At 42.3% G+C, this 22,013-nt stretch overlaps 1 protein-coding gene across 1 annotated transcript in view; it reads left to right on the top strand.

The window, feature by feature from the left end:
- The window catches only part of pip5k1ca (phosphatidylinositol-4-phosphate 5-kinase, type I, gamma a), a 36,354-nt gene extending 18,365 nt beyond the window's left edge, over positions 1-17,989 (top strand). Inside the window, exons 4-17 of the mRNA XM_070908217.1 lie at positions 231-361; positions 502-619; positions 3,153-3,305; positions 5,299-5,598; positions 6,378-6,586; positions 7,498-7,581; positions 7,840-7,888; positions 9,711-9,795; positions 10,522-10,683; positions 10,935-11,084; positions 11,514-11,565; positions 11,808-11,927; positions 14,621-14,882; positions 17,870-17,989. Of these exons, the coding sequence (XP_070764318.1) occupies positions 231-361; positions 502-619; positions 3,153-3,305; positions 5,299-5,598; positions 6,378-6,586; positions 7,498-7,581; positions 7,840-7,888; positions 9,711-9,795; positions 10,522-10,683; positions 10,935-11,084; positions 11,514-11,565; positions 11,808-11,927; positions 14,621-14,882; positions 17,870-17,911 (1,917 nt within the window). The 3' untranslated portion in view covers positions 17,912-17,989. The remainder of the gene's footprint in view (positions 1-230; positions 362-501; positions 620-3,152; positions 3,306-5,298; positions 5,599-6,377; positions 6,587-7,497; positions 7,582-7,839; positions 7,889-9,710; positions 9,796-10,521; positions 10,684-10,934; positions 11,085-11,513; positions 11,566-11,807; positions 11,928-14,620; positions 14,883-17,869) is intronic.
- Positions 17,990-22,013: the final 4,024 nt, after the last annotated feature.

The following is a 22,013-nucleotide window of genomic DNA, read 5'->3' as shown; positions in this document are numbered from 1 at the left end:
ATGCCTGTGCCATGATGTATTTTCTGGTTCTAAACATGTAAAGACATGGGAGTGCACAAAAAAACAGAACATATACTGGATATTTTTGCATTTTAAAAGCATTAAATGTTAATGTTTTCTCTAAAATGATGTGCTCCAGCTCAGAATAGTACCATTCATTGACTGAGGGTTAAAGAAGGGACAAGTATTTCACTCATCTCCCTCTGCCTCCCTCACGCCTCTCTGTACAGACCACATCCTCAGCCTTGAAAGGTGCCATCCAGCTGGGCATCGGTTACACAGTGGGCAACCTGAGCTCCAAGCCTGAGAGAGACGTGTTGATGCAGGACTTCTACGTGGTGGAGAGCATCTTCTTCCCCAGGTCTCTACTGCAACCAAACACATAAAAAACTGTATACTTGTATATTGACTGGTTGTTCTTAACCTGCCTGTTTGATGTTCACTTGAGAAAAATGAATTTGATTACTGTCTTATGTGCTCTGATATTTTTCTGTATTTTAGTGAAGGCAGCAACCTCACTCCAGCCCACCATTTCCCAGACTTCCGCTTTAAAACATACGCCCCTGTGGCCTTCCGCTACTTCAGAGAACTGTTTGGCATCAGGCCGGATGACTACCTGGTAAGATTTTACTTGCTGTATCGTCTGTGTCCTTAAATTAATTAAATTTTAACTCTTACCACATGGATGCTAAACAGTCTCCAGGAAATCTTCAGATTAGACTTGTGTGCTACAAAGTGAAAGAAGAGGCATGTAAAAACAAAGGAATTAATAAAGAAGAGAACTATGGATGACAAACGGGGAGGTGAGAGGGGAAGAAGGAGGACGAGAAGCCATGAAACGGCATAAGCGAGGGCAGAGGGGAGGAGGTCTGCGGCTTGTCACCCCTCATCAGTGTGGAGGACCTGGAGGCTGCATGATTCACTGCTCTGCCCTGAGCAGTCTGGCAGAATATACATACAGTGCTTCGTCAGTGTTTCTGCGTGTTCCAACCACGTGGAAACACCACATCCTGCCTTGTTTCTGCCGTGTCATCTGTCCACAAGTTATCTGGGGACTTAAGTGGTATCACCAACTTGCTACCAGACTCAGTTTTAACATTTTAAGTTATATGTATGACGTTGTTTATTAAGAAATAGAATCTCAGAATCAGAAACTAAAGTTCACACACTTTCTTCTGTCTTTCTGTATCTTGCTACATCCATGTAAACGAACTAACATTACTAACTTTAGAAGTACTCAATCTTCGGGGGACGGGGTGCTCTAATTAAATCTAATTGGCCTAATTGATAGAGAGCATCTTTAATTAAAGGACTTGAGACCCAGGAAGTGACATGAGACCCTGCATATATATTTCAGATCCAGGGACACTGGTCTCTGCCTGAACCTAAATCTAGACCCCTTGTGGAGGTAGAAAATTGAAAAATAATATCTCAGTGTTGTGTCACATTATATTCATAGTAGTAGAATAGCTAAGTTTTTCCACACCTTTCCATAACAGATTAGTCCACCTTTAAAAGATTTCCATAGAGGTCTTAATGAGGGGTGCATCTTTATAAGAGCTTTGACGCATTTAGCTTGTACTCTACTGCCAAGCACGCAGAGTAACAAGACTAGATCATCGCCCTGTGAGAGCACAAAAAGCAACAAACGAGACAAATCTGAAACTATACATGCATTACATTCATGTATAAATTGTATGAAAATAACTTTATCTACAAAACGATTTTCCTGTCTGTTAGATTAACCGTCTCGGTGTGAAGATAATTTTACGTGCCTCTGTGTGCATGTTGCCATTCCCAGTCAGCTGTATCATTTCAACATTTTCCCTCTAACCCTGTGCAGCTGTGTGTTCATGTGAAAAAAAGATTAAATTAAATGTCATGTTTGAAAAGTGAGCCATTAGCAGAAGGTAGGTGGGGGGCAGCTTCACCTTTTTCAAAAATTATGTCTGTCATTACTTGCTTTTAAGCAGCTGAGTGATGGGAGAGAATGCCATCAGCAGGAGGAATCATCACATCAGCAGGAGTCTGATGTGATGATTAGCAAAGCTAAAATTTAAAAGCCGTCATTATCTGACATCTAAATGCATCCAGTCTATATTAGCTACCTCTGTTCTACTACAGCATGTACTGTACTTCTTCCTCACTCTTTGTTTCTCTTGCACTCACAAGCTTTATCTACTTCATATTATCATTTCTTCTCATAATTCTTCCATAATGTGTATTTATGTGTGTGGGAACTCCTAATTCATATGTTTTGTTCCATGCAGGCTGTCGTCAGGTTATCATGCTTAGTTGAAGGCGAACTCCACAGATTTTACACAAGGAAGAAGAATGTGTGGAATAACATGTTTTTTTTTAGTCTTGTGAGTCCAACACTGTGAAGGGAGTACAGTCCTAAATCGATTAAGTACTCCATTAATGTGTTGTCAAAAGGGAGTTATGAGAGTTTTATCAAGGAGATGAAAAGTCCTCTATCCCTTGCTATATTTACATTGACTGCAATAATCTAAAATATTGATGTTATTCTACATAATGCAATACTTGGATTAAGCTCTTTACGTGGATTGCTTGGAGAACTACGTGATTTATATTCTGGTTTATTTTCTTTATAGGAGAGCCACATTAACCCTCTTTCTATCACATTGTTACCATAGTATACCCTTGTTGCTTTCTTCTGTTGCCTGTTTTTTTAGCTGTTCTTTTTACACAAGATTTAGAGGGTAGAGAATCCAGTTGTCCTGGAAAAAAACGTGAATAGTCAGTACTTGAGAGAGTGGTGTTCCTGCCTGAGGGAACATCTTTGGCATGTGATGCAAACTGAATTTACTCTGATAGTCATAGTTTGATTAAGGACTTGATATTAATAGAATTTGACTATGTTTATCTAATCCTAACTTTATTTTAGTTAAGGTTATCAGATCTGTTCACATGGCAATTTCTTTTTCACGGTGTCTGAGTTATTATTGACAGACAGACATTACAGAATATTGGCTTCTGTATAAGTGTTATGCTTAAAGAACGTGGGCCAATCCACAAAAACTGTCAATTTGTTTAAGGTTTTCAATGTTTTGATCAGTATTTCTCTGTTCCTGTGTGTGTGTGTGTGTGTGTGTGTGTGTGTGTTTGTACGTCTCTGTGCGTACCTGCAGTACTCCCTATGTAATGAGCCTCTGATCGAGCTGTCCAATCCTGGCGCGAGTGGCTCGGTCTTCTATCTTACAAGGGACGACGAGTTCATCATCAAGACCGTGATGCACAAGGAGGCTGAATTCTTACAGAAACTGCTGCCTGGATACTACATGGTAAGCAAAGTGTGTGTGTCACCGCATTTCAGCTGCTTTCAGGTTCAGTAGTTTCCCCTTTTTCCTCTTCACGGTAGGCATCACACATGCAGGGAAATGCATAGTGAATAAATATTGCTCATGCATACAAATATACGCACTCAAACAAAACAATAAGCCTGTCTTCTATCCAGTTATCAAGGCACATGCACATATAGTGAAGACACAGATTCATACAGACTGTACAAAAGGTGGAGAAACCTGTCAGTGTTCATGTACTGCACACATGCATCCCTCACACTTTCATTTGAGTGGCGACCTCCCTGATATCCTTATTTTGAGTCACATTTTTAGATCCCAGGTTTATATAAGACCCTGGAAATCTCTCCTTGTGACATCCTGTTCGTATAAAGCATAACAGCTCTATGATCTCCGACTGAAACCTCTGGCCATGAAGTTTCATAAGAGACTCAACCAACAACAGCTCCATGTATGTCCATGCTACCATCACAGCCTCTTTAAGGTTCACGGCCTCCAGCCTTGTGTTTATTCATGTGCCGACAGCCGTGGCCAAAGACCACTGTAGGAATTCATTTAATCATTTAGGGACGTTAAAGGCCCAGAACATTTACTGTGACTTTTTCCCTCGTTTTTGGGGGTGCTCTGAAGCATTTTTTGCAGTTATAATTGGTCCAAGAAAGAGGTTTAATGAAGGTAGAGAGATTCAGGATCACGTAGGATGGCTGTAGCCCAATGCCAGAGCAGGTGGACGGAAGAAAAGAGACAGAATAGCAGAGAAAGACAGACAAATTAAACCCATGTCAAGATGAACGCAAAGTAAAAACCACACAAAACATAATAAAGATGGATGCAATTTTATAGGCTCAAAAAAAAAAAAGCATCAACTTAAAGATGCGAAGAACAGAATAAAAACAGGAAAGCACAGTGCGTGTAGTCGTGCAAGCTCATCTGTATTTGTAGCATAACATAACAGACAACATGCAGGCAGTCATTGGTGGAGCTCCACATGTCTTCCACAGCTGACTGGCTGATGGTAGTGGGCTGGCTGAGGAGTCTGGCTCTGGGCAGCATACAGATCACAGTGATGTAACCGACTCCACTGCTGCCACTTTTCTCCCTTCCTCTTCTATTATATGCCTCGTCTTTCCATCCTCTCTCACGTTTTTAATGTCTTATCACTCTCCCTGCTGCGACACTCTCAGCGTAATTTATTCTCCTTTATCTCTCGCTCTGCCCCACGTTTTAATCCCACTCTTTCTCCAGCTTTTCTTTCATGCTCACATTTCCCTCTCCTCTCCCTCCTCTCCCTCACGTGTCTGTGTTGTTGGCTCGTCACCGCTCTGCCCTCTTAACATTGACAGAAGGGTCGTGTGTGGCTGAGGGCAGAGGATGCTCTTTCTCTCTCTCTCTCTGCAATCTCTCTCCATCATTTTGCTGCTCGCTCTACCAGTTTCTCTCATCTGAAGGTCATTTACAGAGTGCTGAGCCTTTTAGCCACACTCCCGCATTCATCCTTCATCTCTCCTCTGTCTGTCCTCTTTCTTTCTCCTCTTGAAGTCATTTCTGTGTGTTATCGCTATATGGACCACAACTAGCTCTCTCCCTCTCTTTCTCTTCCTTCTCATTTCTCTAATGGAACTGAGCTGGCCCAGGTCCCAAGGTCAAAGCAGGTTTTTAACTGAGCACCCAGTCCGACTAACCTCATTTGTTTGGATTGACTACTGAAATATTCAACACAGATTGTTGATTGAGGGGAGAGTCTTGTATTGAGTAAAGGCAGAATCATGTAGAAAATGGATTGAAGTAATTGTTAAAGTACTATATCTAAAATATGTTTAAGTAGATGTTGTTATTGCATTTGGATAAGCAGAACATTTTTATGTAAATTAGCTGCCTTCTGAATAGTGTTTCACCTTTGTTTTAGTCATTACTGTTGCTCTTCATTCCTTAAAGATACCTAACCTTTCTCCCTCTCTCATGCACTCTTCTCCAGAACTTGAATCAGAACCCTCGCACTTTGCTGCCCAAGTTTTTCGGCCTCTACTGCGTCCAGTCGGGCGGGAAAAACATCCGCGTGGTGGTGATGAACAACGTCCTTCCCCGCGTGGTTCGAATGCATCTGAAATACGACCTGAAGGGCTCCACCTACAAGAGGCGAGCATCCAAGAAGGAAAGAGAGAAGGCCAGGCCCACTTTCAAAGACCTGGACTTCATGCAAGACCTGCAGGACGGACTGATGTTAGACCAGGACACTTACAACGCGCTGGTCAAGACCCTACAGAGAGACTGCCTGGTGAGTTGGATACATTCCAGCTGCTGTTTTATGTTGAGATAGACAGGCGAGAGAGATGGCAGGAAGGAGGGAAAACAAGCTGGTGAGGGTGGTTTTCTGATTCTGAAGGGGGATCCACATAACACCCGGATCAAGAGTCTCCAGAGAGATCCTCCAGAGAGAGAGAGAGAGAGAGAGAGAGAAGGGGACAGTAATGGTTAGAGGGAAGGATTAGAGGAAGCGGAGAAGGAAGGATAAAGTGATGCCATAATGCAGCGTCCCAAAGGGAAAGAGGTAGATAAAGACACAGAGTAGAAAGTTCACAAAAGGAAATGGATAAGAGTTGGGAAAACCAGGATACTTATGGTGCCCTGATTAATAATAGAGGATCATGGACGGAGGAAGGCGAGAGTGAAGAAGGCAGGGAAAGAAAAAGCTATTTATGAGAGTGTTTGGCATTCCCAGGATCCCCCTCACTATAAATTAGAGCAAGAGGTTTAACAAGGTGGCTGGTCTGGTAGCAGGCCTGCCCTTGTCTTGTAAATCACCACCTCACATTTACTTTTATAGCACATGTACTTGGGAATATATGTGCACACACTGGCTATCTGCATGCTTGCTCATCGCTGTGTAGCTCAGTGTCTTCTGTGTAGCATTAACATCCCCAGCGTTACAGCTCTCATTCCCTCTGGCGCTGACACTGTTACGCACTCTGGATAAAAGCTTTCCCCCAGATTTATTCATCACGTGTCTGTCAATCACTGCACACTTACACCTGTCTGTATGTGTCCTTTGCTCAGGTGCTAGAAAGCTTTAAGATCATGGACTACAGTCTGCTGCTCGGGGTTCACAACATGGACCAGGCAGAGAGGGAGAGGCAGATGGAGGGCTCCCAGGGCGGCAGCGATGAGAAGAGGCCCGTGGCCCAGCAGAAGGCCCTGTACTCCACAGCCATGGAGTCCATCCAGGGAGGAGCCGCCTGCGGAGGGTCCATCGACACTGACGACACGTGAGTTTAGCCCGAGAAACGAGAGGCTGTCTGCAAAGGAGCTGGGAGATAAACGTGACTGCCGGCACTTAAAAAAGGGAGCGTGCATGTCTCAGACTTGCACTAACATTGAATATAAATTAACTATAATAAACTCTTATTTATTAGCACTTACTCAGTTGCTTTCATCCCTTACAACTGCTTTCAGTGCTTACACTTCACTCTCCCTCTTCATCTCTTCAACTTTTCTCAAAAAAAGCTTCTTCAAACTCTTCCTGTTAAACAATTCCCCACACTTTGCTTACACTTCATCTGACACTTTCAGTGCTTCAACTTCAACTTACACTTCAAACCCTTTTAGTGTTTCAACTTTAATTGACACTTCAACTGTTTTTAGTACTTAGATTTAAACTGCAACTCCCATGTACCTGTTTATAGTCTGAACACCTGCAGTTTACAGCGCCAATGGGGGCCAAACATTTTTCAGAACATTTTGCCTTGTCTGGTCTAAAAAGCTTTTAAAAAAACTTAAGAGGAGATTTAAAATGTGATGTTATTTAACAGTCAGTAGTGTCGTGGCAGGCCAAATCTGCCAGCTATGAAATTAAGACTGTGGCACGAGTGAAGGAAGTTGCAAGATTAGATGATGATGAATTAATTAGTGTCGTAGTCTGAATGACTACAAATAAAAACTACTTAATTCTCTTTGTACGTTTTTGTTAAAATAAAGATTCTCACAAGTTAGATTGCTGGTAGAAACAACAGCTCACCAAATATATATATAGCCATCAAACTGGGACTTATATAGACTTTCAATATATATTGATGGTATTAAGCGTTAGATAAAAAGTGTTGTATTGAACAATGGGATTTTGTGATTCAAAATAATGCTTAAAAACGCCAAAAAAAACTATTTTGCTTCTTCCTTTTAGGATGGGGGGTATCCCCGCTGTGAATGGAAAAGGGGAGCGACTTCTTCTCTACATCGGAATCATCGACATCCTGCAGTCCTACAGGTGATCATCACAGGACTCATGTGGTTACATGTGGTCACCACAGGTCATCAGCTACATATCTCAGTCTGACGCTGGCTGGAGATGGAAGTCAAATAACTACATGTACACACTGTTTACTCATACACTGAAACAACTGAATCACTTCAGACAGCACATTTAAGGTCCTCAGCCTACAGGCGTGTTGCTTATATTCATTTGCCTGTGACTCTAATATATAAGACCTGTTTAACATCACTGTGCTTCTCTGTGTTTCCACAGGCTAATCAAGAAACTGGAGCACACGTGGAAGGCTTTGGTTCATGATGGGGTGAGTTTTTAATAGCTTTTTACATAGAGACACAGCCAGTGTATACAAGGACAGTATACACACACTCACTCTCACACACACACACACACACACACACACACACACACACAGGAGGTCATACTCAATACATATATATATATATACATACACACTGACTCTTTTCTAATTGGGTAACAAAAAACTATAAAATGGTTTGTCTTAACTCTCCATCTTGTGTTGTATTTTCACATTATCCAGACATGTTGCTGGTTGTGTTTACATACAGTCTGGTCCTCTCTTATGACAATTTAGCGCGTACCAGAACTTATAAACGATAGCCTCAATGTGTTTTTTGTTTTTGGATCTTTGTGTCTGTGAGGACTTTTATTAGCTTCAAGTTTGGCAGACTTCATTGTTTTGAGGAACAATCTGTCTCTGTGTATTTTCTGTCGGCTTGTGCATGTCACTCTCTTTCAACCTGTACAGCAAAAACTGTGAATATAACTGTTTAATATCCTCCTGGCCTAGTAGCTCTGCACTCCCTGTACTCAACACAGTTATTGAAAAACAACAGGCAGGTCTACCTATACACATCAATGTCTGTGTGTTTGTGTTTTTAAGCTTATTAGAAGTCAGCTTTAAGCAGGGCTACGGATTACTCTAAATCTAAATGAAATGCCTCCACAGTTGTCTTTTATTGAGCAAATATTTTAGTATAGCTGCAAGTTCATTCTCGTTGTCTTCTGTCATTGTCACCATTACTAAGTTTTGCTCGTATTGAATCACCTTTATGAACAGTCAGCCTTTATTGAAGTGAGAGGAACAAAGAGAGACTCAGTGTTGTGTGAACCTGAAGTAGTTGCACGCTATAATTACCACTACTATAATTAATAGTGTGCATATTTATATGACAAACAAACAAGACCTGAGCCATGAAGATTGGCTGCTCATACCAGCCGGCATACAACCGTTTATATTATGTGCTGCCACGCCTGATATCACTATTTCAGGGTCACAGTCTTTGTTGTAGAAATGGAGCTAAAGCTTGCAAACCATTTCAGAATGCCTCTTGGTAGCATAAGCACAAGGATGATAGAAAAAATGTATTATGTGCTCCATTTTATGTAAGATTTGCTCATAAATGTGACTTTTTGTAGATGTATTATTTTGGTCAGACAATATACTGCTTACGGTCTGGGATGGTATGAGTGCCTCCAGATCTCACATCTCACTCTTCATCCACTCTCCTATCCTATCAATCTCTCCCCCACCTCCTCCTTACTCACTCCACTCTCCCACTCTGAAACACACTCATACACAAGATATATGTGGGAGAGCAAGCAGCCCCGTAACATCCTCCTGTGCGTCACTGTTGCTGATAATAGTGGGTACTCCTCCCTCTCTCTTTGTTACATACAGTTGCCTCGGTTAGATGAATGCCTCATGCAAGATGTTACTCATGGTGAAGTCCAGCGATGCAAAAAGCTAATAATAACCGAGCTGCCGTCCCTTCGCATCTTCAGTCTCCTCCATCCCTCCCTCCCTCCCTCCTTCAGTCTAAACCAAACACCAAGTGTCATCTGTCAGTCTGCTGGCAGAGTGATCTCAGTCTGCTGCAACATAAATAATGAAGAGACGTGTCTGTAGCCTTGTCTGACTGTGTTTCTGTCTGTCGTTTGTCTTTTTGTGTATGTGTTCTGTCTGATGGTCTGACCCAGAGAAGAAGAATTACTGAAATGGGACACTGAAGGGACTAATAGACAGTTTAATCTACTGTAAGCGCCGGTTTGATCATTTTATTCATGCACTGTTTGTCTCATTAATCTCTCCGTCTCTCCCTCAGGACACTGTATCAGTCCACCGGCCAGGCTTCTACGCCGACAGGTTCTTCAAGTTCATGAGCAGCATGGTTTTCAAGAAGAGCTCCTGTGAGTTCACTTTACACTGCCTTACATAGTCAAACGGGGCTGCGTGGGAAGAGCCACGCCGGCTTTTGTCTCTTTTACTGCCGAGCCTTGACAGGAAAATCAGATGCAGTAGCTAACTGCCTTATTAGGTGCTGCTTCATGTCATGTGAGGGTTCAATTTGATCCTTTTGCAGTTTTCTTTTTTGTAACTTTCCAAGGATTTTCACACAAAGAAATAACTATCTGTAACAGTGCAGGAGGGAAATCATTTTCAACCTTTTAGTTTTTACCTCAACTCAGAATTTAATTTCTTATTATATTGCTGCCTCATAATCCAGAGACCCTGTGAAGTACGTAACCATTCAGGGATACATTTCCATGAATTAACAGGTTGAATCCATACGCTGATATATGCACTGATAGATGTCACCAGTCTTATGTTTAGATTTGTTATGATTTGTGTGGGCTGTTTGAATCTTAAAACTTTGATTGATGATTTGCAATTTTTATTTTGAAAGGTAACATCAGACTGTAAATCAGAAAAAAAAAACTCAAAGTGAGAAAAAGAAAAACGAAACAATTCAAACAACAACTAACAACCACTAGAGAAGGGGTTGTTGGATAAAAAGGTATATTAATAATATGGTAATAGTAGGCTTAGTCTTTTATTCTGACTGCACAATATACTATATCAGGCGTCCATGTTTTCCCAACTTATTTAATGAGTTGATGTTCATTGTGCCGCAGCTCTGAAGTCATCTCCATCCAAGAAGGGTCGTGTGTCGTTGTCTGTGCCTAAGTGTGCTGGTCCCGGTGCAGCCTGGTCAGCCAGCCAGCTGCCCTCTGAGAGAGACGAGAACATCTACGACCTGAGAGGAGCTCGCAGCTTCCCGACGCTGGAGGATGAGGGTAAACAACACCTGCATACAGAGTTGCATACCCAAGATAACCAGACACAGATAATAGGAACAGAGGCCACTAACAGATGCAGATTTGATCAGAATTTAGTTGCTATGGGAAACAAAAGGCTACACAGGCAGAACAGCACTTCATGAAGTGAAATAAGAAGAAGAAGAATAAGAAGAATAAGAATTAACAGGTACCAACTCTCAAAGATAAATAATAGTCTCTCTCTCTCTCTCTCTCTCTCTCTCCTCCAGGGCGACCAGATCTTCTTCCATGTACTCCTCCATCGTTTGAAGAAGCCACCACAGCGTCAATCGCCACCACTCTCTCTTCCACCACCTCTCTGTCCATCCCAGAGAGGTCCCCCTCTGACTGTGCCGAGCACCCCCGATACAGGTGCCAATACACGCACACTCACACACATACATACTTAAAGAAACTGGAGTCATTCATTACAAAGTGAGACCGCTACGTAATAGCGTAACGTGTATTTCATATCATTGTGGCCAACAGAGATAAATGCATTCACTGGATCTATGTGAAAAAGATATTGATGTTAATTTGTTTAGTATAAAATACAACATATTGACAAAGAGATTTGTCGGGCTGAAATGAAATGTTTTCTTTGCTTTTTCTGTGTTCACTCAAATTTATCTGAAAAGTTCTAGCAGCATTTTGTGTTGTTTCTACAATAATATGTAATTAGTTTTACTAAAAATCCTTACTTAAACAGAGATCATTGCCATTATGGCGTCAGTAGTTACTCGTGTGAACTTTGTAAGAGCAACATGTTAGCTAGCTGCTGCAGTTCTCATATACAGCTTGTACTGACACTCTGTCTTCTGTCTCCAGGAGACACACCCAGTCTCTTACCCATGACGGGAGGTGAGTCGGGAGCATGAATGCTACTTTCACATCATAACCCTTTTTAAACAGGAGCTGAGCTGTTTTTGAGCTTTACGTTTTCACAGCATTAGACATTTCTGGGTGTGGTGGGTGGGTAGAGGAGAAGACGTGTTTATGAGTAGGCCCATTCTTCCTGTTGCTAAGATGTGGCTGTGTTTGTTTTTCACACGTGTTTCATTTCCTCCCTGCATGTGATTTTATGTGTGGTTGTTTGTGTTCAGGACCCAGGAGGAGCTGCGTGTGCGTGAGGAGGACCAGCAAACCATCACAGTGGAGGTGGAGTTGAAGAGACACGACAGTGAGCCCACGATCTCTGTTCCGCAGCCTTCACCTGAAACCAGGTACATCAACAACACAATGGCACACTCAGTTAGATGTGCAGATGTAATGCGAAATAATTCTAGATCTTACAGTGCATCAAAACATGCCATGTAATCTAATAATTAAGACAAATAAGACATAAGGGAGATAAATGCACTTACTGAAGATCTGATGCTAGATCACTCCATTAGTGTTAAGGTAATGTTTGCCAAAATAAAACAAATAAGTTCACAAATGTCATTTCTGTAATTCTCTACATGTGAGTTTTAATCAATGAATTTGAATTAGTCTTCCCATTAACTCAACAGACTGAAGAGACAATGCTGTCTGAAGTCAAATCCTAGAGCTGCTTCTTAAACATTAACTAGTGCAAGAAAACAAAAGGTGCATAAAGCCTTTTGTGGCCCCAGAGGGAGCTCCGAGAAGTTGTCTGAAGCCTACAAGTTTGAAATTTAAAAACAATTGTGGGGATGTGGAGTTAGAAAGAAGTGAGCTCACCAGACCTCTGTCGCAGCTAGCGGCTCGGGGCGACATCACTCACTACTAGTTTAACACACATTACACACATTACACACATTACACACATAATACTAGTATTATGGGTAATGTAGGAACCAGGTTTTGACAATGAGAAAGAATGCATTAAATAAAAAAGAATCTGTGGTTCAGCTGCATTGATTTTGATCTTTAGGTCAGGGTGGTAGTAAAAGATCCTTCATGACATGGCAGAAGTCCAAATTAACCAATATTACTTGGCTTGATCTGTCTCTTTGTCTTTCTTGCATTATGTTGCCATGTTTAGCACACCTTTAATCACAGCAACTCTCTGTAATGTTAAATATGTGTCCATATACACCAAAAAGACCATAAATATAACCATGACACACACACGTCTGACAAAAAGAGTCAGCTCTGTCATATGCGCTCAGTGTACATGTGACCCTGATACAGGAAAGATAAGCTTTAGAGCTGTAATGAGTCCTTCATGACCCCAATCATCAATATGACTCAGTTTGACGTCGCTCTATAAATAACCTGCCACCCATGTCTCACCTGGGCTCAGCCAGCTGTTAGATTAACACACCTCCCCTGTCTCTCACACACATACACACACACACACACAGTTTCTAACATAGCACAGATAAAGCAGCTCGACCCTTTGTTTATAGGACTGGGGTCCCCTGTTATAAATGCTGCAGGCGCTGTGTGGAGAAGGCATCTCCTGTAAAGTAATCAGGTTATGAGAGAGTACGCACATGCATGTAAATTTGTTGGGGTGGGGGTGACACTGCGGTGCCGAAGGAGCCCTGACATGGGGGAACCAGCAAGTAGAAGTAGGGCAGTGGGGCAGACAGCCTGCAGGCCTGGGGCTACTCCCATAAAGCCGGGATGACCTGACACTTTGCATATTCCAACCTGGTTTTTAATTAAAGTTTGTTGGTTTGGCATTTTAGCTCTATTTAAAAAGTGAAACTGCATCAGAAAAGAAAACAGCAGCATCAACATCTCATACAGAAACAACTTACATGACAGAAAATAAATCCAAACAGAGCTGATGGGAACATGGCAGGGGCGCTCAGATTTACACTGGGGCTAGCAGTGAGGATCAGGGTGTAAATGTTGAGGGAAACCAACTGACTAATTGGGTCTGATGCTGAGAAGGCAGTGGCTAGACATATGGCCTGGGGGTCTGGAAGGAGCTGGCGGGGAGGAGAGAGGGGGTTGGTGAGAGCAGCTGAGACAGCGACAGGCGACTGAATTAACCATCTGACTGAAAAGATGTATGGAAATTAAGTGAGAAATGGGGTGAAAGAGAGACTTTGTGCATCCTGTTCCCTTCATTTATTCAGCCAGTCAGTTCTCTCTTAGAGATGCCTGTGTGGCCAACTGCTGTGTTTTTCCTCTGGTGGAGCTAAGCTCAAACACAGAAGCTGAGAAGGCAATGCGGATGCGCCCAAATCCTTCCTAATAGTTGATGATCTGGCCAGGAACAATAAAGGATTGTGGCAGCGCACAGCCAGCTGGCAAATCTTAGAGCTTAAGCAGCTAAACACCCACACACACAGCTGTTGAATTTTAGCCTGAGCCAGTTTTCTCTAATAGCTTGGTCCTGTTCCTCCACCCTGCTGCAGGAAAGTGGCTTATGGCAAGTGACCCAATCAGTGGCTCTTAATGTTGGCAACTGCTGTGTGTGGGTTACCAGGTTGTTTATTTTGCCCTTAAACTAACTAATAATGACTTGTATAATAACATTACTTGAAAAATTATGTAAAATATTTATTTTCAAACTGAGGCAAAATGATAGACATATTTTAGATTGAGTGTGACTTTCACTTTCTGGGGATATCATTATCTCAGAGGTTCATGGTGAGTAAACGTCCATAAATCCGCTTAGAAATCGCTCCTTATAACTGCAGAACTTGCCTGAGAATCAGCGTCATAAGTTTTCTTCAGTGTCAAAGTAATCCACTTGTTGTTGTCGGTACACGTATGGGTAAATTGCAAACAGGAACTGCTAATAGCTAATTCGGCATACTTTTGATGGTGCCAAAATGTAAACAGCCCACAGCGTAACTAAATCCATGGCAATATTACACCTCCTGTTTACTACCAAAGCATTATTGGGGAGGCGCAGTTTTCTCAGTTGTCTGAGGCTTTGAAAAGCCCGGGTCTACACTAACTCTCTAATAATCCCATTTCCGCCTTCCCACAGTGAGGTTCAGGAAGTAGCTGGCGCAGAGGCTCCAGATGCCACTGCAGCAGCACCTTCCAGCTCTTCGTCAGCACCTGAAGCAGCCTCCTCCTCCTCGTCTGCCCCGGCTGCTCCCTCTTCTCCCGGGGCAGCCAAGGAAGCCCCCTCCAGTCCCAGCATGGTGGTGGAGGCAGACAGGGCCAGCCAGGTTTCCGGCTCAGGGTGTGCCAGTCAGGCTTCAGTCGATGATGATGATGACGTGCCAATCACAGATATCTACTTTGTAAGTAAAACCCTCCACACACACACAGATATGTACACATTAATTAATATTTAAAGATTCTTTTAGAAGACGAAAGTAAGCACATGACTAGGACTAGCTCCCATCACTTCTCATCTGTTTGAGTTTGACATTTTTATTTAGCCATCAAATGGTTTTTAATATTTAATCAGCCTTAATGTGTATTGACTAATATGAGATATATTTGTGATAAACAATCTGACCATAAAGCGAAGGACTGAGCTATATGATGCACTCCTACAGAGGCGTTGACAGATGGACCACAGACAGGAAGTAGCGGCTCAGGCTGGTATGGGAATAAGAGCGTGTGTGATTATTGCTTGCAGTGTGTGGTGCATTCAGTTGAAGGAATACTTCGACATTCATTCCAGTCTTTATGCTAAGCTAAGCTAAGAGACAGACATGAGAGCGGTATCAATCTTCTCATCTAACTCTCAGCATTTCCCAAAATGTCGAACTGTTTCTTTAAACACAGTGTATTGCAGTGCGCACTCTGGTTTGGAGTGTTTGCAGAGTGAACAGCATGTCAACATCACTTTGCAGTAGTTCCTGTCTAATATGATGGTCACACTCAGCAGCTCATGTTATGTGAATAACAACTGAAGCTTTCACAGTTTGTGTTCAGTCTACAGTATTGTCCTACGAAGAGCAACTGGCTATCATCAGATTAAGTTGTGTTGGAAGGTCTAAATGTGCCCAAAAGCTCAGCTATAAATGAATGTATGAGTGTCAGGTGGAGGACGGAGAGTGGAGCCAATGATCACAGTTACAGATAGAAATGTTCCCACCTGACCGAGCTCCTGCTGGGTGTCTCCTATCAGGAATCAAACACCCTCTAATGTGGCATGAGAAATCCTAATGGCCAACAGGTTAGTCAACGAGCTCCCTCAGTTATTTAACAGCCCTCTCCTCTGACCGGCTCTGGCTGATGCCCAGTTCATGCTTCAAAAGGCAGAGGCACGCTCTCTGTACACAGCAGCAGGGGGTCTGTAGCGCTGCATGAGGTGAAGCAACACTGTGCACATCCTGAAGTGTAACTACACAGAAACACGCTGCAGGCGGTGCAGTCACAAATGGCTTCTAGGGCGAGGCCAAGTGAAAGTAAGTTGTTTCATCAGCTGTTAACACGCTGCCACAGATCCGAACTGAAGTATGAAAGCTCAACAGATCTTTTGTGTGGAATAAGGTACATGGAAACTGTTAGAATTTCTATCGCTTCACTCAGCTTCACTCCCTGTCTGTTTCTGCTATTCCCATCATCATCATCATCACTTCTCCCCTCTTGACATCCCACACAACTCAGGTTTCTCAACCTGCTTTTTCCATTGATGAATGCTTCAGGTTCTGGTCCACACATTCATACAAAAAAAGCAAGAACTGGATCACGTCATTGTTATTGCCCCTATATCGCCACTCTGCTTGTTTCTCATATCCTTCAGGAGTTGGAGTAGTTTCAACTAAACGAAGCACTTTCAAACATAGTATTTTTCTATGGCAAAAATCTATTGTTTATGTAATTGCTATTATGATTGTGAGAGAGAGCTAGCGCAAAAAGCTAATTGCACAAGTGCTGCAAAAAACTGACTGAAGTCTGAGTTGATTTGCATTTTGATTAACATGTCTTAACTTGACGTTCTACACATTTGAGCAGATTGGCTTTATTTTATCATTAGGTTTGGTTTGCTTATGTTTACACTGACCAGTTACAAGCACACTAGGGTTTGCTGTCTTGAGTTTTTACGAGAGAAAATAAGAATAAATCTCTGTGGGGGCATCCACTGATGTCAAAGCTTTTAAACTGCACACGGAAGCGGCAGGGAATGTGTTTGAATTTTAATACAAGAGGGGGCAGCATTTATGATCATGCAGCTCCTCGGGGAAAACACAGCACATCATTTAGCTGTGAGATTGGAGTGATTACTCGAGACACAGAGGGAGTGTGTGTGTGTGTGTGTGTGTGTGTGTGTGTGTGTGTGTGTGTGTGTGTGTGTTCCTCAGAGTGGCTCGTGACTAAATTATTCAGCCACTATCAACAGTCTCCACATTCACTTTTCATGATTCCCGCTCTGCTCTCCTTCACCCCTGTCCTCCTCCACATCTGATTGTTTTTCTTCTTTTGTCTGCTCTCCCTCATCTTCACTTCTTCACCTCCATCCTCCTCCTCTCCCCTGTTCGCCCATGTTACCCCTACTCTTAAATAATTCTCACCTCCCCCCGGTTCTGTCTAGTCCTGAATCTCTTTTCTTCAGTTCTCGTTCTATCTCTACCCTTTCCACGCCCTCCCTATTTCTCTTCTTTTTCTCAGTCTTGTGATTGTCCTCATGAGCTGTAATGAAAGTGGTGAGATAGTAGTGTGTTGTGTGGGATGAAACCAGAGTTGCTGCCAGACGTGTGAATCTATCTGTCACCACTGACTCATCCAGCGTATCTCTGCTGGGTCACACGCAGAACAATCTTTTCCATTTTCACCTCAGCATGCTTCTTTTTTTTTCATAGTGTTTTTACATTTCCTCTCTCCTCTGTCCCTCTCTACCTTACTTCAACGTCTCATATCTCTTTGTGTTTGTCCCCCTACCACACACCCCTGTTGTTGTCAGTTTCCTGATGGGAGGACCTGGGTGGTCTCTCCTCTCCGACAGAGGAGGACATGCCAGTCCAGTTGGCCAGTAAGTGAGAAGTTGAGTTAGATGGTACTAGTCTTGTAAGTGGTCGCTGTCCTGGCAGTAGACTAGATTAGTCCGGAGTACATTACTGTTGGTTTGATGAAACATATGATTACAGTGTTGAGAGGAAACAAGTTTGTCATGACAGCTTGTCACTATTTGTGTGATTTATTCACTGCAGGTGTTTTTACAATGCCTCATCTCCCAAAAGTGAAGACAATGAATTGTGGGAGGACAAAAGACTTCTTATTTGACAGTCTGTCTGTCTGTTACTCTTCTGTTATTTGTTTCCTCACTCACTGACAGCCTGCCTCGTCCCCCTTTGCACCCGTGTGGATAGCGTGCTGAGCTTTGTGTGTGTGTGAGTGTGTGTCAACAACCCATACCACCTCCACCTCCATCATCGCCATCGCCAACAAACCGTGCTTCAGCTGCTTCCCTCTCTTAAAGGGCTGGTACCTTCAGTAACAAGGAGCCTTACCGAAGCTTCTCGAGACATTATGCAAAGAGCGCTTGTTGGAAAGGAGAAAAAAAACATCCTGTTCTTGTGTTTTTCTTCAACTGAGGATGCTTTCTGTGTCTGACTGTCCTGGCATCCTGGCTTTCCTCCCAATCCCACCGCCTTCCTTCCCGCTCCTCATCCTCCCTGTTTGGCTGATGCAGCGACTCATCCCTCGCTCTGTACACTTCACTTTGCTTCCTAGGAGCTAGTCCAAATGGGGCAAAACATTAAGACATATGATTCAAATACACATCGGTAAGAGCCATCATATTTACAGCACTCCTCTGTACCAGTACAACCAGTTATTTGCCAGTATTTACATCTCTGTGTTCAAGTCTTCTAACCGCCGAAAGGATTAACACATCCTTTTAAACACTTTTAACATTTTTACACTTATCATGTCAAATTCACACTTTCCGATGTCTCTCAGCAACATTTCCTCCTATATGCATCCCTAATTTTCATTTCCTGTCTTGTCTTTTCTTCTCCTGTGATCTCCTGTGTCTTTCTCCTGCCTGCCCCTGCTGCTTGTCTCTGTGCCTCTGGCCTTTCCTCTGTCCCCCTCTGCTGTGTTGGGTGTGTAAAAACAGCCTCCAGAGGACAGGACCTGGGTGTACTCTCCGCTACACTATGGCTCAGAGTCTAAGGCCCTGCCAGATGGGGATTGGGAAAGAGAGACAGTAAGTGAGAAGCATCGGACTAAAATATAAAGTACAGGAAAATCCCTTAGACAGGGAATAAAGTCAGGTGTGTTTGGTGGTGATTGTTTATCTGGGGTAACAAGGATGGAAAGGATCAGTTGTAACTTTACCAGTGTGAGAAGCTTCCACAGTAAATGTAGACAAAGCTTCTCGAGTTCAAAAGTCCATCATTGCTCAAAGAGTAGGCTTGTTCTGCATCCAGAAACCCACCCCTACATTACAGCATTCATTCCTCATTGATAAGTGGGTGGAAATGGTCACTCGCAGCTTGCGCGACCATTTAGTCCACGACCAGCCATCCTGTGTCCCTCCAACAACAAGCTGCTCAGCATTTACTACAGCGCGTCACTGCATCGGCCTGCATGAAGCCTCATGTATCACCAGACTCTCACAGCTCATGCTGCTAGACGGTCACACTAAAGACATGTGCATTAGACTCACAGAGGAGTCACATTTTACAGGACATGGATGCTATTTTGTTTAATCTCAGGCAATGTGGGGTTTTAATGCATTCGAGTTTATTTTTCATTTATTTGTAAAATGTTCTCACCCCAGATAGAGCTGTCTATCTGCCTGTCAGGTAAATTTGACAATTAGAGTTAAACGTTTTCCTTTAGAGGTTTTATGTGATGTTTTCTTTCGCAGGCTGCTTGTCTACTTTATTCAGTGTAGCAGCATTCGCCCATACTCTGATAAGGTGTCATCAACCATTAATAACTTTTTGTCTACTCATGTAATTTTTTCATCTTCTCAAACACATCTTTACACCAGGGATGTCCCAAAGCAAGTTTTGTGCCAACATTCCTGATCAAGTTATTTAATAACCAGTTCAGTTTAGGTGGAAAAGTGCGACAAAACATAAAAACTTACTTAATTTAATAATAATATTGGTCATGCTTCAAGTAACTGGCTCCTTTCATCTTCCACTTAAAATAAATCTTCACTGCAGACACTAACCCAAACACTGGACAGCTGGAGAAGAGAGAGCAAAGTGAACTTAAAAACACGAGCGTTTGATTTGATTAATGTAGCTGATACGAGTGAATTACTCAGGAAATTTTTACTTTACAGCTTTAGTTGATCCACGATATTCCACCAAATTCACAGCAGATATTTGTTATGTCGTTATGCTGGCAGACTTTCACTCAGATTAAACCACGCCAGTCAGACTGATGTAGACCACAGGGAACACAAACTGCAGGCCATGTCAAATCGTCTCTTTTATCACTTTGAGGTGTAATACATGTCTTACTCACTCAGGGGTGTCTGCTATGTTTATGAGATTTCTGCTTTCCTTATCTATTCTTTATCGCCGTGTCTTCTTGTATAAAAGCACTTTGATTAGCTGGCTCACTGTTTCATCTGTCATTAGCAAGTAATGCATAAGAAGACACACATTTTACACCCTGGGGAAATAACAATGTGTACACTCCTGCCTAATACATTAACTCCGTCTGTCTGTCCGTCTGTCTCCAACAGTAAACCCTGTTCTCCGGCAGAGAGGAGTGAAAGTCTCAGTGGAGAGGACTCATCGGTCTGAAGTCCAGACCTTAGCGGTTGCAGCAGGATCTCTGTCTGAACCAGGATTTTAAACATGCATACAGAAACTGAACACACTGAGGGAGAAAGTGACTTGAGTACCAGAGAGGGGAAAAAATCCTCACAGTGATGACATCACTGATTTCCAACCATCCCTGCCTTTCACCCTTGACAAATGAAAATTATATCAATTCAATAATAATGTGTATGTGTGACATACAGTAGTGTGTATATGGCGGTAGTGCTATATGTTTGACATACATGAAAGACCATAGTAACTTACAGTGCCTGTGGAAAGTATTCACCCCCTTGGAAGTTTTCATGTTTTATTGTCCTACAACATTGAATCAAAGAAGTTTATGATCAACATAAAAATAAATCTTTAATGTCAGTAAACATAAAATAAAATGTGATAACTTCCAAGTGGGGTGAATACTTTTCATAGGTATTATACATTACGATCTAGTTCACACAAGCACAGCCCTCTAACAGGCTTTCCCACTCACTCTGCAAAGCAGCACACTGAGATGTGCATGTACTGGTTTGGCCAGTAAGGATAAGGCCACCAACCCTCCTTTGTACTGGCTGTATCTCTGTACCTCCACCTTCCATCCAGCTTTCTTTCACCAACTGAAAGAGAAACAACTCGTCAGACGATTACCTTCATGGTGACCTCTGGGTAATGATGGGCCTTGACTCTCCTGATAGGATGCCGCTCCTCCTGCCCGGGTCTCCTTGCTGCCTGTGATGTCCACCTGGAAGCAGGACATGCATAGATTTCAGTGTGAGGAGACAGTGGTCAAGCCCGTGGTGTTAGAGGTCTTCTGCCTGTGCTCATAGAACTGGAGTTGATAACCATCATTTTGCCAATCAGAAACAGAACATCTAGACGTCTCTGTCATCCTCACATTTCCAGTAGTGAATATATGCAGTTTAGTTTATAGAGGGAAGAATCAAAACATCGTTTCCTTTAGTGAATATATACAGTGAGCAGAAGTTGTTTCATTCATAGCATAATAATTTATTATTTATATCAAACATTTTTTGCAACATTTTTTATTTCTGAACTTTTCTTCAGCTGTTTTACTACTGTGAGCTTTTATTTATTTTGTCTGTTCATATTTTATTCTAATCTTCACTGTTACTGGTACTTTTTCACTGAAATGCTTAAATTTTTTTTCTTTTCTTTTCTTTTTTCAATTTGCATCCAAAGAACTTTAATTTGCTTTTTAGTCATTTCCCAGTTTGTTTTTTTACATCACGTTTGTTATGTAAATTCAGTGTTACTACTTTTTTCACAACACCTCTTATGGAAACGGCGGAGGCTCATGACTCTTGGCATCATTTGCAACACTAAGGCAGCAGACATTGTCAGTCATTATAGTAATCTCCACATCATTACAGTGTCTTCCAGTGTTGCCCTGTTTTTGGACACATGCACACAAATCATTTGTAACAACAGAATTTCATCTTTTCTTTAGGTGGAAGAATAATCAGCATATCAGTGACATGTGTTCTACCTGGTCGCCCTCACCTCCTCACAATAAGAAATCCATTGACTGGACATTTCCAATGTTTGTAGATGTAGAGCATCAGTTGTAGTATTTGCGGTCAATATCGTACCTGTTATCTGTATTTTTGAATGAACACAGTACGTTGCAATGTTGACTTGGTGAGACACAGCAGTTTGTAAATGGGTTGAATGTTG

The sequence above is a fragment of the Enoplosus armatus genome, chromosome 7 (genome assembly GCF_043641665.1).
Source record: "Enoplosus armatus isolate fEnoArm2 chromosome 7, fEnoArm2.hap1, whole genome shotgun sequence".
Classification (NCBI taxonomy): Eukaryota; Metazoa; Chordata; class Actinopteri; order Centrarchiformes; family Enoplosidae; genus Enoplosus; species Enoplosus armatus.
The sequence above is the reverse complement of the archived record's forward strand: the minus strand, read 5'-3'. Positions and strand labels throughout refer to the sequence as shown.